The following is a 16,372-nucleotide window of genomic DNA, read 5'->3' as shown; positions in this document are numbered from 1 at the left end:
TTGGGGAGACTATCATTTGAAGCACAAGAGCAAGGAGTTCATCATCAACACACCATTTGTTACTTCTTGGAGAGTGGTGTCTCCTAGATTGGCTAGGTGTCACTTGGGAGCCTCCGACAAGATTGTGGAGTTGAACCAAGGAGTTTGTAAGGGCAAGGAGATCGCCTACTTCGTGAAGATCTACCACTAGTGAGGCAAGTCCTTCGTGGGCGATGGCCATGGTGGGATAGACAAGGTTGCTTCTTCGTGGACCCTTCGTGGGTGGAACCCTCCATGGACTCGCGCAACCGTTACCCTTCGTGGGTTGAAGTCTCCATCAACGTGGATGTAGGATAGCACCACCTATCCGAACCATGGGAAAAACATTCGTGTCTCCAATTGCGTTTGAATTCTCCAAACCCTTCCCTTTACATTCTTGCAAGTTGCATGCTTTACTTTCCGCTGCCAATATACTATTTGCATGCTTGCTTGAATTGTGTGATGATTGCTTGACTTGTCCTAAAATAGCTAAAATCTGCCAAGAACTAAAATTGGGAAAAGGTTAAGTTTTTATTTGGTCAAGTAGTCTAATCACCCCCCCTCTAGACATACTTTCGATCCTACACCGTGTAATTGCTACCATCAACTTTCAACTTTGCTTTCTCAAGGAACGCATTAAAACTCAATGGAACAACAGCACAAGCCATCTACCTACAATCAACATAGACAAGCAAAAACTATCATGTACTAAGTTCATGATAAATTTAAGTTCAATTAATCATATTACTTAAGAACTCCCACTTAGATAGACATACCTCTAATCCTATAAGTGATCATGTGATCCAAATCAACTAAACCATGCCTGATCATCACGTGAGATGGAGTAGTTTCAATGGTGAACATCACTATGTTGATCATATCTACTATATGATTCACGCTCGACCTTTCGGTCTCAGTGTTCCGAGGCCATATCTGCATATGCTAGGCTCGTCAAGTTTAACCTGAGTATTCCGCGTGTGCAACTGTTTTGCACCCATTGTATTTGAACGTAGAGCCTATCACACCCGATCATCACGTGGTGTCTCAGCACGAAGAACTTTCGCAATGGTGCATACTCAGGGAGAACACTTATACCTTGATAATTTAGTGAGAGATCATCTTATAATGCTACCGTCAATCAAAGCAAGATAAGATGCATAAAAGATAAACATCACATGCAATCAATATAAGTGATATGATATGGCCATCATCATATTGTGCTTGTGATCTTCATCTCTGAAGCACCGTCATGATCACCATTGTCACCGGCGCAACACTTTGATCTCCATCGTAGCATCGTTGTAGTCTCGCCAACTTATGCTTCTATGACTATCGCTACCGCTTAGTGATAAAGTAAAGCATTACAGGGCGATTGCATTGCATACAATAAAGCGACAACCATATGGCTCCTACCAGTTGCCAATAACTCGGTTACAAAACATGATCATCTCATACAATAAAATATAGCAGCATGCCTTGACCATATCACATCACAACATGCCCTGCAAAAACAAGTTAGACGTCCTCTACTTTGTTGTTGCAAGTTTTACATGGCTGCTATGGGCTGAGCAAGAACCGTTCTTACCTACGCATCAAAACCACAAAGATAGTTCGTCAAGTTAGTGATGTTTTAACCTTCTCAAGGACCGGGCATAGCCACACTCAGTTCAACTAAAGTTGGAGAAACTGACACCCGCCAGCCACCTGTGTGCAAAGCACGTCGGTAGAACCAGTCTCGTGTAAGCGTACGCGTAATGTCGGTCCGGGCCGCTTCATCCAACAATACCGCCGAACCAAAGTATGACATGCTGGTAAGCAGTATGACTTGTATCGCCCACAACTCACTTGTGTTCTACTCGTGCATATAATATCAACGCATAAAACCTGGCTCGGATGCCACTGTTGGGGAACGTAGTAATTTCAAAATTTTCCTACGCACACGCAAGATCATGGTGATGCATAGCAACGAGAGGGGAGAGTGTGTCCACGTACCCTCATAGACCGAAAGCGGAAGCGTTAGCACAACACGGTTGATGTAGTCGTATGTCTTCACGATCTGACCGATCAAGCACTGAACGCACGGCACCTCCGAGTTATGCACACGTTCAACTCGATGACGTCCCTCGAACTCCGATCCAGCCGAGCTTTGAGGGAGAGTTCCATCATCACGACAGCGTGGTGACGATGATGATGTTCTACCGATGCAGGCCTTCGCCTAAGCACTGCTATGATATGACCGAGGTGGATTATGGTGGAGGGGGGCACCGCACACGGCTAAAACATCCAAGAGATCAATTGTTGTGTCTATGGGGTGCCCCCCTCCTCCGTATATAAAGGGAGGAGGAGGAGGGGCGGCCAAGGGGAGGAGGCGCGCCCAAGGGGGGGCAATCCTACTCCAAGTAGGTTTTGCCCCCCTTTACTATTCCAACTAGGAGAAGGGGGAAGGAGGAGGTGGAGAGAAGGAAGGAGAAGGGGGGTTGCCGCCCCCTTCCCTTTCCCAATTCGGATTGGGGCAAGGGGGGCCGCGTGCCACCTCCTGCCGCCTCTCCTCTTCCACCACTTGGGCCCATGAGGCCCAATAACCTCCGGGGGGGTTCCGGTAACCCCCCGGTACTCCGATATATATCCGACAACCCCCGGAACCATTCCGGTGTCCGAATATAGTCGTCCAATATATCAATCTTCATGTCTCGACCATTTCGAGACTCCTCGTCATGTCCGTGATCACATCCGGACCTCCGAACTACCTTCGGTACATCAAAACACATAAACTCATAATATAACCATCATCGAACTTTAAGCATGCGGACCCTACGGGTTCGAGAACTATGTAGACATGACCGAGACACGTCTCCGGTCAATAACCAATAGCGGAACCTGGATGCTCATATTGGCTCCTACATATTCTACGAAGATTGAGGGAGTCATCGATTAGGAGGTGTTCGGGTAGCCGGACTATACCTTCAGCCGGATTCCAGGACTATGAAGATACAAGATTGAAGACTTCGTCCCGTGTCCGGATGGGACTTTCCTTGGCGTGGAAGGCAAGCTTGGCGATGCGGATATTCAAGATCTCCTACCATTGTAACCGACTCTGTGTAACCCTAACCCTATCATGTGTCTATATAAACCGGAGGGTTGTAGTCCGTAGGACATCAACTCCATATACAACAATCATACCATAGGCTAGCTTCTAGGGTTTAGCCTCCTTGATCTCGTGGTAGATCTACTCTTGTACTACCCATATCATCAATATTAATCAAGCAGGAGTAGGGTATTACCTCCATCGAGAGGGCCCGAACCTGGGTAAAAACATCGTGTCCCTTGTCTCCTGTTACCATCCGGCCTTGACGCACAGTTCGGGACCCCCTACCCGAGATCCGCCGGTTTTGACACCGACATTGGTGCTTTCATTGAGAGTTCCTCTGTGTCGTCGCCTTTCGGCCCGATGGCTCCCTTGATCATCAACAACGATGAGGTCCAGGGTGAGACTTTTCTCCCCGGACAGATCCTCGTCTTCGGTGGCTTCGCACTGCGGCCCAATTCGCTTGGCCACCTGGAGCAGATCGAAAGCTACGCCCCTGGCCATCAAGTCAGGTTTGGAAGCTTAAACTACACGGCTGACATCCGCGGAGACTTGATCTTCGACGGGTTCGAGCCACGGCCAAGCGTGCCGCACTATCTCGAGGGGCATGATCTAGCTCTGCCTCCGGACAGTGTCCTGGAGGCCGCACACGCACCGGTTCCGCCCCCTAACTCGGAGCCTATTGTGCCAATCGAGGATGAGCGGTTGGACGTCACCTCGGGGGCTGCGATCCCAAAGGCGATCGAGCCGAACGCCAGCCCCGCACTCTGCATGACCCGTGACTCCGAGGATCCGGACTCCAAACCCCCCGCGCCCCTGCCAATCGAATCCGATTGGGCGCTGATAATGGAGTTCACTGCCGCGGACATCTTTCAGCACTCGCCTTTTGGCGACATCCTGAATTCTCTCAAGTCTCTCTCTTTATCAGGAGAGCCTTGGCCGGATTACGGTCAGCGAGGATGGGTTACGGACGATGAAGAAGTTCAAAGCCCACCCACCACCCACTTTGTAGCCACTGTTGATGATTTAACCGACATGCTTGACTTCGGCTCTAAAGACATCGACGGTATGGACGACGATGTAGGAGACGAACAGGAACCAGCACCTGTAGGGCGCTGGAAGGCCACCTCGTCATATGACATATATATGGTGGATACTCCAAAAGATGCAGATGGCGATGGAACAGCGGGGGATGACACCTCCAAGAAACAGCCAAAGCGCCGGCGTCAGCGGCGCCGCTCTAAATCCCGCCAAAGCAAAAACGGTGATTCCGGCACGGGAGATAATACTACCCCGGATAGCGCCGAAGAACACTCACCCCAGCAAGATTCGGCACAGGAAGATGGAGAAGCCAGCCCTCATGAGAGAGTGGCAGACCGAGAGGTCGAGGATGATAACTATATGCCTCCCTCTGAAGACGAGGCAAGCCTCGATGACGACGAATTTGTCATACCATCAGACCCCGCCGAACAAGAGTGTTTCAAACGCAGGCTTTTAGCCACGGCAAGCAGCCTCAAGAAAAAGCAGCAACAGCTTAGAGCTGACCAAGATTTGCTAGCTGACAGATGGACTGAAGTCCTTGCGGCCGAAGAGTATGAACTCAAACTCCCCTCCAAGAGTTACCCAAAGCACAGGCCGCTACCCCGATCAGAGGAGGAAGCACCTACATCACCAGCGCACGACATGACAGACCGGCCACCTCGCGGCCGCGACAGAGAGGCCTCTCGGCCCTCCACCCAAGCCATGCCCCGACGCCGCTCAACTAAGGCACGGGAAAATGCGCCAGACCTGCGAGACGTATTGGAGGATAAGGCAAGACAAACAAGATCGATCTACGGATCGCGCAGGCGCCCTACGGCATGTGACGATGATCTTCACTCCGGATACAACAAATCCGACCGGGCCGAACACAACAGACATAGCTCTTTCGAGTTGCGTCGTGATATAGCCCAGTACAGAGGCGCCGCACACCCTCTATGCTTCACGGATGAAGTAATGGATCATAAAATCCCAGAGGGTGTCAAACCCGTAAACATCGAATCATACGATGGCACAACAGATCCGGCGGTATGGATCGAGGATTATCTCCTTCACATCCACATGGCATGCGGCGATGATCTACACGCCATCAAATACCTCCGGCTCAAACTTAAAGGACTGGCCCGGCATTGGCTTAACAGCTTGCCAACAGACTCAATCGGTTCTTGGGAGGACCTGGAAGCCGCATTCCTCGACAACTTCCAGGGCACTTATGTGCGACCACCGGATGCCGACGACTTAAGCCACATAATTCAGCAGCCAGAGGAATCGGCCAGGCAATTCTGGACACGGTTCCTAACAAAGAAAAACCAGATAGTCGACTGTCCGGACGCAGAGGCCCTAGCAGCCTTCAAGCATAACATCCGCGACGAGTGGCTTGCCCGGCACCTGGGACAGGAAAAGCCGAAATCTATGGCAGCCCTCACGACACTCATGACCCGCTTTTGCGCGGGAGAAGACAGCTGGCTAGCTCGCAGTAACAACTTATCAAAGAACCCTGGTAATTCGGATACCAAGGACAAAAGTGGCAGGACACGTCGGAATAAGCAAAAACACCGCGTTAGCAGCGACAGCAATGAAGACACGGCAGTCAATGCCGGATTCAGAGGCTATAAATCCGGTCAGTGGAAAAAGCCATTCAAAAAGAATACTCAGGGCCCGTCCAGTTTGGACCGAATACTCGACCGCTTGTGCCAGATACATGGCACCCCCGAAAGGCCAGCCAATCACACTAACAGGGATTGTTGGGTGTTCAAGCAGGCAGGCAAGTTAAGAGCCGAAAACAAAGACAAGGGGCTGCACAGCGACGACGAGGAGGAGCCCAGGCCGCCGAACAACAATGGACAGAAGGGCTTTCCCCCACAAGTGCGGATGGTGAACATGATATACGCAACCCACATTCCCAAGAGGGAGCGGAAGCGTGCGCTACGGGACGTATACGCGATGGAGCCAGTCGCCCCAAAGTTCAACCCATGGTCCTCCTGCCCGATCACTTTTGATCGAAGGGACCATCCCACTAGAATCTATCATGGCGGCTTCGCCGCATTGGTTCTCGACCCAATCATCGATGGATTTCATCTCACAAGAGTCCTCATGGACAGCGGCAGTAGCCTGAACCTGCTTTATCAGGATACAGTGCGGAAAATGGGCATAGATCCCTCAAGGATTAAGCCCACAAAAAACGACCTTTAAAGGCGTTATACCAGGTGTAGAAGCCAACTGTACAGGCTCAGTAACACTTGACGTGGTCTTCGGATCCCCGGACAATTTCCGAAGCGAAGAGTTAATCTTCGATATAGTCCCGTTTCGCAGTGGCTATCACGCCTTGCTCGGAAGAACCGCATTCGCAAAGTTCAATGCGGTGCCGCACTATGCATATCTCAATCTCAAGATGCCAGGCCCTCGAGGAGTAATCACGGTCAACGGAAACACCGAACGCTCCCTCCATATGGAGGAGCACACGGCGGCTCTCGCAGCGGAAGTACAAAGTAGCCTTCTTAGGCAATTCTCCAGTCCGGCTGTTAAAAAGCCAGACACTGCCAAGCGCACCCGGAGTAACCCACAGCAGGACCGCCTGGCACGCTCTGAGCAAGCGTAGCAATGCGGCCCCAACCCCAGCTCTCGCGACATAGCGAAAGCAGTGCCTCGCGTACATAACTACGCCCTTGAAATACCATGGGCACAGGGGAAGGGGCACAATAACGGCACGCCCAAAATACGGCTTAAAACGTACTAGGGGCTGCCGGATTCTTTTTTTAATTTTTTCTTACTTTCAGGACTCCCTATTTCGGACGACCTGTTCGGCAATTCGACTGCCGCACAAACGATGCAAGATCCAGGGAGGCAGACAAGCCATGCCGCATTATGGAACTCCCAGGTGGTCTCTGTTGCGAGCAGTATACCTATTTTGAATACAATTCCGCGGCCTGTCCCTGGTCAGGACATGTTAAATAGTCCAATATATTTTTGTTTATCGCACTATTTGTATCGTTCGGCTTTGATAAATAGCCTCTCTATAAACAATGCATAGCTTTTTGTCTATGTTTTGCATTATCCTCTTTTCACATATATTTTTATTAAATGACATGATTGCACCCGTACACCATGGTACGGCAAACACGCCAGGGGCTTCAGTACCCCTCATTATGGTGTGAGAAGTCCGTACACTTTCACAAGTGCGGCACCCCGAACTTATAGCACTATATGCATCAGCTCCGAATCATGATTTGGGTCAATAGTTGGGTTTGCCCGGCTCCTCTGTTTTGGTGCCTTACGTTCTGCTATATCGGCTAACGTAGCACTAGGAGAACCACTGTGATTGTGCCCCGGTTCAGCTGGGTTAAGCACCTCAGTGGAGAAAGTTAAAACTGACTGTCATGATGAGGCGAGAGACCGGTCACTGTTCGAGAGGTTTTTCGAGTCCCTAAAGACTTATGCCGCTTCGAGCGAGGAGCTGGCTTTGTCCGGCCAAGGCGTGGATAGCGCCCCAAACTCGGTCTTCCGAACTAGGGGCTTCGCTGAAATTTAAAATTATAGAGTTCTATGGCTAAGTGAGAGTGTTCAAGCATTATAGTCCGATTGCCTGGTTCGTTGTGCTGAGCGCCTCCCTCGAAGGACCCAACTATGGGAAAAAGAGCGCTCAGGTTTATCCCGAACACCCCAGCACTAGTGGCATGGGGGCAGAAGCCGACGACTGGCCATCTCTCAATTTTTTGATAAACGGCCGCACAGAAAGTAATATTTTAAATTCAATAAGCATTTCTTAGCGCATATGAACAAGTTTTCAGCGCACAGGATAAACACGAGCGAGTTCATTCAAAAATCACATCCTTGGTACATTCATCCGCCACAAGGCGGGCACCTGCAAGAACATCCTTGTAGTAGTTCTCGGGCTTGTGATGCTCCTTCCCCAGCGGCGGCCCGTCCTTCACAAGCTTCTCACCATCCAGCTTACCCCAGTGCACCTTTGCACGGGCAAGGGCCCGACGGGCACCTTCGATGCACATGGAGCGCTTGATGACCTCGAGCCTCGGACAGGCCTCCACCAGCCACCGCACCAACCTGAAATAGCTCCCAGGCAGGGCCTCTCCGGGCCACAGCCGAACTATGAAGCCCTTCATGGCCTGTTCGGCCGCCTTGTGGAGCTCGACCAGCTGTTTCAGCTGGTCGCTCAAGGGCACAGGGTGTCCGGCCTCAGAATACTGAGACCAGAACACCTTCTCCGTCGAGCTGCCCTCTTCAGCTCGGTAGAATGCGGCGGTGGCGGATACGCTGCGGGGAAGATCTGCGAATGCCCCTGGAGAGCTCCGGATTCGGGTAAGTAACAAGTAGTTTACTTTTATATTTCTGCTTTGCATAAAGAATGCCTTACCCGCTGCTATCTTCTTCATCTCCTCCAACTCTTGGAGGGCCTTTTGGGCTTCGGCCTTGGCAGACTTGGCAGTCTCAAGGGCCGTCGTGAGCTCGGATGCTTGCGCCTTTGACTCAAGCTCCAAACTCTCATGTTTTTTCATGAGAGCCTGAAGCTCTTGCTGCACCTCGCCGACCTGAGCCCCGAGTCTGTCTCGCTCGGTGCGCTCCGCGGCCGTTTTCTTTTCGGCCTCAGACAGCGCCTGCTTAAGGGTCGCCACCTCAGTCGTGGCCCCTACAATAAGCAGTACAATCCTGTTATTTTTTTGCAATCACGCTTTTTATAGGCACTTTTTCTGTAAGGTATTTCTTACCTTCTTTCTCCTCGAGCCGCCGCTTGGCAAGGCCGGGCTCTTGCTCGGTCCGCTCGAGGTCCTGCTTCAGGACACCCACCTCCGCAGTCAGTGCGGCGGTGGATAGCAGCGAAGCCTGCATACGCATATTGACTCTTTTTTGTTAGACTCCTGCGAAATTTAATAGATCCTCTATTCGGCTTTTCTTTCTGAACGCCAAACAGAGCATCAGGGGCTACTGTCTATGCGGTAATATTTTTACATATTTTTACTTACCTCGAAGCCTGTTAGAAGGCTAGCGCAAGCTTCAGTCAGTCCGCTCTTGGCGGACCGAACCTTCTGGATCACCGTACTCATAATAGTACGGTGCCCCTCGTCGATGGAGGCGCCGTCAAGCACCTCCAGCAGATTGTCCAGCACCTCCGGTTGGACGGAGGCCGCCGGCTCAGAAGGCTTGCTCCTCTTGGAAGGAGTTCGCCTACCGCGGTCCGGAACTGTTGAAGATTCCGGTGCGGTGTCCGGCACAAAGCCGGAATTGGAGCCCTGGGGGGCTTTATCCCCTTCACTCCTGGAGTCCGGGAGGTTGCCTTGCGGCTCCTTCGGGACCACCTCCTCCTGCCCCGGAGCTTGTCGCGACGCCACTTCGGCGTCGTCTGCAGTGCGGGGGGAGACATCGGGCGGAACTGAGTTCACGTCCGATGAGTCCAGGGAGCCGCCCGACGATTCGTTGAATTCGGCCCGGGGCGGGCTGCATAATTACGTTCGACATTAGGGAAAGCTGTGCAACAAAGGAACATCATGAGTTACTCTGATATCCGAACTTACGATTTCGCCGGACGCTTGGCCCCGTTTGGCCACTCCTCTTCGCCCTCTTCGGCGTCAGGGGAGTAGTCCAGCGGAGGGGTATTCCTTTTCCTAGACCCCTCGGCCTCCCCCGTTGGGGCAGCCTTTCTCTTCTCTCCTCCCTCCGCTGGGGGGGAGAGTTTTCTTCTTCCTCCTCCTCGTTTTCACAGGAAGAGGGCGTCTCAGACTCGTCGGATGACGAGTCCAACACCACCACGTTACGGGCACTCTTTCGAGTCCCCGTGGTCTTCTTCTTCTTGGCCTTCTTCTCCGGCACCACATAAGGCGCCGGAACCAGCAGCTTCACTAGTAGAGCTGGGGCTGGGTCTTCGGGCAGCGGAGCCGGACAGTTAATCGGTCCGGATATCGCCCGCCAAGCCTGTCAAAGGTAAGGGAGTTTAGATCTCGCATAGAGTCAAACTATGAAAAAAGCTTAACACCATGTAAAAGGTGAAGATAGCTTACCTCGCTAGCGTGACGCTGCGAGCTGTATCCGCGGTCCTCGAAAGCGGATGCGGGAGCCTCGGCGCCCTTGAATAGCACCTTCCAAGCATCTTCATACGTCGTGTCGAAGAGCCTGCTAAGGGTTTGGTGTTGCGCCGGGTCGAACTCCCACAGATTAAAATCTCGTTGTTGGCACGGGAGGATCCGGCGGACGAGCATAACCTGGATTACATTAACAAGCCGGATTGGCTTGTTCACCAGGGACTGGATGCATGTTTGCAATCCGGTCACCTCTTTTTCGTCACCCCACGACAGGCCCGTCTCTTTCCAGGACATAAGCCGCGTGGGGGTCCGGATCGGAACTCAGGGGTTGTGATCCATTTCAGATCGCGTGGCTCGGTGATGTAAAACCACCCGGATTGCCACCCCTTTAGGGTCTCCACAAAAGAGCCCTCGAACCATAGGACATTGGCCATCTTGCCCGCCATGGCGCCTCCGCACTCCGCCTGGCTGCCGTGCACCACCTTGGGCTTGACATTGAAGGCCTTGAGCCAGAGGCCGAAATGAGGGCGGACGCGGAGGAAAGCCTCGCACACGACGATAAACGCCGAGATGTTGAGGATGAAGTTTGGGGCCAGATCGTGGAAATCCAGGCCGTAGTAGAACATGAGCCCCCGGACAAATGGGTGGAGTGGAAAACCCAGTCCGCGGAGGAAGTGGGGAAGAAATACTACCTCTCATGGGGCCTTGGGGTGGGGAGAAGCTACCCCTTTTCGGGAAGCCGGTGCGCGATGTCCTTAGACAGGTATCCAGCCTTCCTTAGCTTCTTGTCTTGGCCCTCCGTGGCGGAGGAGACCATCCACTTGCCTCCCGCTCTGGACATTGCTAGAGAAGGTTGAGGTGGGAAGTGCGGGCTTGGGCGCTGGAGCTCGAGTGCGCAGGAGATGGATAGGCAAAGGAGGAAGAAGGCATAGGTAAAAAGGTGGATCCTTATCCCCTTATATGGGCGGATGCGGTTGTGCGTCCCCACCAGCCTAGTAAAACTCACTTGCCTCCCAAGCGCCGTGATAAATGGCGCGGTTGGGTTACCCACGTCCGTATTGATGAGAATCCTGTAAAAGGGGGTACACGATCTCTGCTTTGACAAGACGTGCCAAGGAAACCGCCTCGCAAAACGTGCTGAGGTGGAAAAGTAAAAAATGATTTGAGTAAAGGACTTGGCCGTAGTGTGATGACGCACTGCGGAATACGTCGGCAGATTTCATTTGTGTTAATATTATCCTCTCTATGGCAATATGTGGAAACTTATTTTGCAGAGCCGGACACTACTCTTGGTGTTTACAATCTTCTATGAAGGACTTGGAGGAGGAACCCGCCTTGCAATGTCGAAGACAATCTGCGCGCCGGACTCGTCGTCATTGAAGCCTGGTTCAGGGGCTACTGAGGGAGTCCTGGATTAGGGGGTGTTCGGGTAGCCGGACTATACCTTCAGCCGGACTCCAGGACTATGAAGATACAAGATTGAAGACTTCGTCCCGTGTCCAGATGGGACTTTCCTTGGCGTGGAAGGCAAGCTTGGCGATGCGGATATTCAAGATCTCCTACCATTGTAACCGACTCTATGTAACCCTAACCCTATCCGGTGTCTATATAAACCGGAGGGTTGTAGTCCGTAGGACATCAACTCCATATACAACAATCATACCATAGGCTAGCTTCTAGGGTTTAGCCTCCTTGATCTCGTGGTAGATCTACTCTTGTACTACCCATATCATCAATATTAATCAAGCAGGAGTAGGGTATTACCTCCATCGAGAGGGCCCGAACCTGGGTAAAAACATCGTGTCCCTTGTCTCCTGTTACCATCCGACCTTGACGCACAGTTCGGGACCCCCTACCCAAGATCTGCCGGTTTTGACACCGACAAAGATCTTTATCGGTCAAACTGCATAACAACATACGTTGTTCCCTTTGTCATCGGTATGTTATTTGCCCGAGATTCGATCGTCGGTATCTCAATACCTAGTTCAATCTCATTACGGGCAGGTCTCTTTACTTGTTCAATACATCATCCTGCAACTAACTCATTAGTTACAATGCTTGCAAGGCTTGAGTGATGTGTATTATCGAGTGGGCCCAGAGATACCTCTCCGACAATCAGAGTGACAAATCCTAATCTTGAAATACGCCAACCCAACAAGTACCTTTGGAGACACATGTAGAGCACCTTTATAATCACCCAGTTACGTTGTGACGTTTGGTAGCACACAAAGTGTTCCTCCGGTAAACGGGAGTTGCATAATCTCATAGTCACAGGAACATGTATAAGTCATGAAGAAAGCAATAGCAACAAACTAAACGACCAAGTGTTAAGCTAACGGAATGGGTCAAGTCAATCACATCATTCTCCTAATGATGTGATCCCGTTAATCAAATGACAACTCTTTGTCTATGGTTAGGAAACATAACCATCTTCGATTCAACGAGCTAGTCAAGTAGAGGCATACTAGTGACACTCTGTTTTGTCTATGTATTCACACATGTATCATGTTTCCGGTTAATACAATTCCAGCATGTATAATAAACGTTTATCATGATATAAGGAAATAAATAATAACTTTATTATTGCCTCTAGGGCATATTTCCTTCACGTCTCCCCTCCCCTCACACCTCCCACCCGCCTCACGTTGCCCGCTTGCGCCAGCCTGGTGCATCCCGATGCTTGCCTACCGGAAACCTTCGCCGGAACCGTATGTGCGCCGTCCCCCTCCCCCTCCACCACCGCTCTGCTCCAGGAAGCGCGAAGTCTTGAGAGAGCCGATTGTCGTGGCCGTGGAGGTGGAAAATCGCCATCCTCGAAGCTCAGGTACCACCTGTACCCCCACTGCACCGACCAAGATGGAACCGAGCCATCATCCGATGGCAGCCCACTCATGCCACTGCTGCTGCTGTTCCCGCTCTCTGGGCTAGAGGCCGGTGGGCAAGTGAAGTCGACGACGTGGTCGAGGTGGATGAGCACTGGATGCCCGAGAATGCCCACCTGATCCCACCTCGCCGGCACCTCTTCCATGATGTTGAGCTCTGGGTAGCACATCCCAGGCGAGCCCGTGTCACGAGGTTCCTCGAGTTGTAGCACACCTCGCGTCTTCAGCTTCTTCACCGCATCCATCCACACCCACAGCCGGAAACATCCCGTCTCCTCCTCCCGCCTCACCTCCTCATCGATCCCCTCAATGAGCATGGATGGGTCGAACAGAGGGGTGGCGCTCTCGATCTCCCAGGCGTGCTCCGGCACCCCTTCAAGGCACACCCTGGCCTTGTAGAGCATCTTTGCTGGCGATGCACGACGGAATCGCGACCATGGCGCCACCATAAAGGTGACTCTCCCAAGCACCATGGGGCCTTGGATTCCCAGCACCTTGTCCCGGACCGCGGCGTCATCAAAGATGAGCAGCAGCTCGCCAAGAGCTCGCAAGAACACCTTGACCGCCTCTTCGTGTATCCTGAAGCGCAGCGCCAGCGCCCGCTTGACGTCAACGAGCTCAAAGGGGAGGGGGAGCCCGCCACCACCGCCACGACCGCGCATCTCGAGAGCTTCCTCTCCGCCTCCGCAAGCGCCGCCGTCCTGCGCGCAGTGCCGATGACCAGCCCACGCCTCGCCTCCGGGTCACTAGCTGGAGCCTCCATTGGAGCACGAACGTTAGAGCTCAGTGGTGGTCCAGGCGGTGGAGGAGGTAGAACCACGACCGGATGGACCTTTCTCACAGGACTCGCAGCCGGCTCAGGCGTCTCACCACCGCACCACCTTGCCCTGTGCCCAGCCTCGCCACAAAGCAAACACCTCTCTCTGTTTGTACACTTGGCAATCCTATGATCCGTCTCGAGGCACCGGAAACACTTTCCCTAGGCTTTCTTGAAGAGAAGCACTTTGAGTTGAGATGGCTTGGCCTTCGACGGAGGGCGCTGGTAAAAAGGGGGCGCCTCCCCCTCCCTACCATCCTCCACCCATCGTCATCAAGGCGCATATGGGAGTTGCTGGGCCTTGAATGCGATGGATCTGTGGCCGGAGCGACCATAATGGACTGCAGACGGCCACCGGTTGCATTAATCACCGGGCCCCCCTCCGTCCCATGCGGCCTAGGGGACTGCGCAGGGCACGCCGGCGCAAGCAAAGCCTCCAAGTAGGAGACCGTTGGGGCGAGGGAGGCTGGAGCCGGTGACGAGGACATGGGGCAGGGCGCGTCGCCGAGGAGGCGGCGCAGAGGGGGGGGGGAGGGGGAGAGCGGGAGGAGAGTCGACTCTGCCGTCTGAGCCAAGATGAGCTACATAACCTTCATTTCATCTTCTTCTTTTTGTAGCACATTTATTTTATATACGGTGGTCAACTACATGGAGGGGAAAAAATAGGGAAGGATCCCTCTCTCCACTAGATCTGGCGGTCTCGTCAGCCGGTGGGGTGAGGAGAGGGGGGGCGCTCCTGTGCATTAGTTTTAGGTTCCTTTCTTACTATGTTTGCATCCTACGTGGCTAGATTTTGGCTCTTACTCGATGGGGTGGAGGCACCGTCGAGCTCCTCTCTTGGTCGTCCTCAGCTTGTTCTTTGTCGTGGCCTTCCTCGTTGACGACTTTGGCTCGATTCGTCCTAGAGATGCCCTGCTGAATAACCTCCCTTCTCACCTAGTGATTTCCCGGTCTTTTTCTTCCCTTTTGATTCTTGGCACCATGGTGGTGTCAAGCCATCGAAGAAGGGTTGTGACTGGGATCTTACTAGATCGTTGCCCCTTTCCCTTTCCCTTAATCTCCTACCAGTTTATCCCCATCCAACCTATGGAGATACAAAAATCTTTTCATGAAGATCTTGTGCTTCACTTTTGATGTTGCTTCAGCTTCTACAGGGAGGTCACAATCCATCCAAGGGGCTTATTCCTCTCTGGCGCATGCTATTATACATGATCCTTGGCGTCGATGAGCTACTAATCATGTGTCTCAAGAGGCTGCTTGATGAAGTCATCTTCGTCCTCCTTTAGGTTGTTGGTCATCATCTTCATTACCGGTGTTTGGCTACATGTTCTGCTTGATAGCCGACAATGGTCATCGTCTTCATTACCGGTGTTTGGCTACATGTTCTGCTTGATAGCGATTGTCGGCGGCAAGGCTTCAAGGTGGAGCAGCGTCGATCGGCTCTCCCAATGCCTGCTACTCGTGGCCCTTCACGTGTCCTCTTCCTCGGTCTCATAATGTAAGCCGTTTTTGTACGAGATAATGTAAGACTTAGTATGACACTTAAGGGTGTCTTAGATTCGCTAGTTGTACGGATCATATCGATTTCTCTTGAAGACCACATGGCTACATTTTATTATCACACTCGTCTTCCATTGATAAACGCTGGATGTAAAAACATTGCACATACCAAACTATCTTATGCAGCCATGTTGAAAGAAGAGAGTTTATTCGTTCATTATTAATCCCATTTCGTTTTTATTTACCACTACGTCAGCCGAGCACGCATGTCTCGCACGTGCCCAAGCGGCCGATCGACGACGGTCAGGCGATGCCGCTGGTGAGCCCGAGCGCGATGACGGCGAGGCGGCCGTACTCCTTGTCGTGCCCGGCGACGGGGACGCCTCCCCGCGCCTCCTCCTCGCCCTTCCACGCGTCCTCGCACCGCTCCGCAGCGCCCAGCGCCGCCGCGATCTGCTCCACGGCGCGCCCGTACACGCGCACGCGGATGTTGTCCAGCGCGTCCCGGAGCACGTCGGCCGCTGCGCCGTAGAGCTCCGTGCAGCGGCCGAGCCTGGCGCGCGCGCGCGGGCTGCCCTCCGCCTCGCCCAGCCCCTCCATCCGCGCCTCCGTGGCCGCCGCGTGCTCCACCGCCATCCGCGTCGCCGCCGCCGCCAGCGCGTGCATGTCCGCCGCGTCCCGGCCCTCGGAGTCGGAGGAGAGGGAGGCCACGCAGTGCTCGTAGTCCACGGCCGCGTCCCGGCCCGCCGCGCCCCGGCACGCCTCCTCGATCCCCGCCGACGCCGCCATCACCGCCGCCTGCGCCGTGCGCGGCGCCCCGGCCAGGATGAGGACCGCCACGGCCACGGCGAGCACCGCCATGGACGTGGTGTGGCCGCGTCCTCCTTGCTGCATCGCCATGCTACCTCGATCGTTCAGGAGTGTGGTTGTGCGGCATGGGTATTTATGTATGAGCTCGTACGTGGGGTGAGGGTCTGTCAATGAAGGACGACACAGGTGT

At 53.1% G+C, this 16,372-nt stretch overlaps 1 protein-coding gene across 1 annotated transcript; it reads right to left on the bottom strand.

Moving 5' to 3' along the window:
* Window positions 1-15,553: 15,553 nt before the first annotated feature.
* LOC123148341 (pectinesterase inhibitor 8) lies at window positions 15,554-16,292 on the bottom strand. Its single transcript, XM_044567729.1, has one exon. It carries the CDS (start codon window positions 16,270-16,272, stop codon window positions 15,676-15,678), a length of 597 nt encoding a protein of 198 aa, XP_044423664.1. The 5' UTR covers window positions 16,273-16,292; the 3' UTR covers window positions 15,554-15,675.
* Window positions 16,293-16,372: the final 80 nt, after the last annotated feature.

The sequence above is a fragment of the Triticum aestivum genome, chromosome 7A (assembly GCF_018294505.1).
Source record: "Triticum aestivum cultivar Chinese Spring chromosome 7A, IWGSC CS RefSeq v2.1, whole genome shotgun sequence".
Taxonomy (NCBI): Eukaryota; Viridiplantae; Streptophyta; class Magnoliopsida; order Poales; family Poaceae; genus Triticum; species Triticum aestivum.
Note: the sequence above shows the minus strand (reverse complement) of the source record. Positions and strands in the feature narration are given on the sequence as shown.

Bases quoted from the DNA above. Each gene is read 5' to 3' on its own strand.
- LOC123148341 (XM_044567729.1), bottom strand. From the start codon at position 16,272: ATGGCGATGCAGCAAGGAGGACGCGGCCACACCACGTCCATGGCGGTG.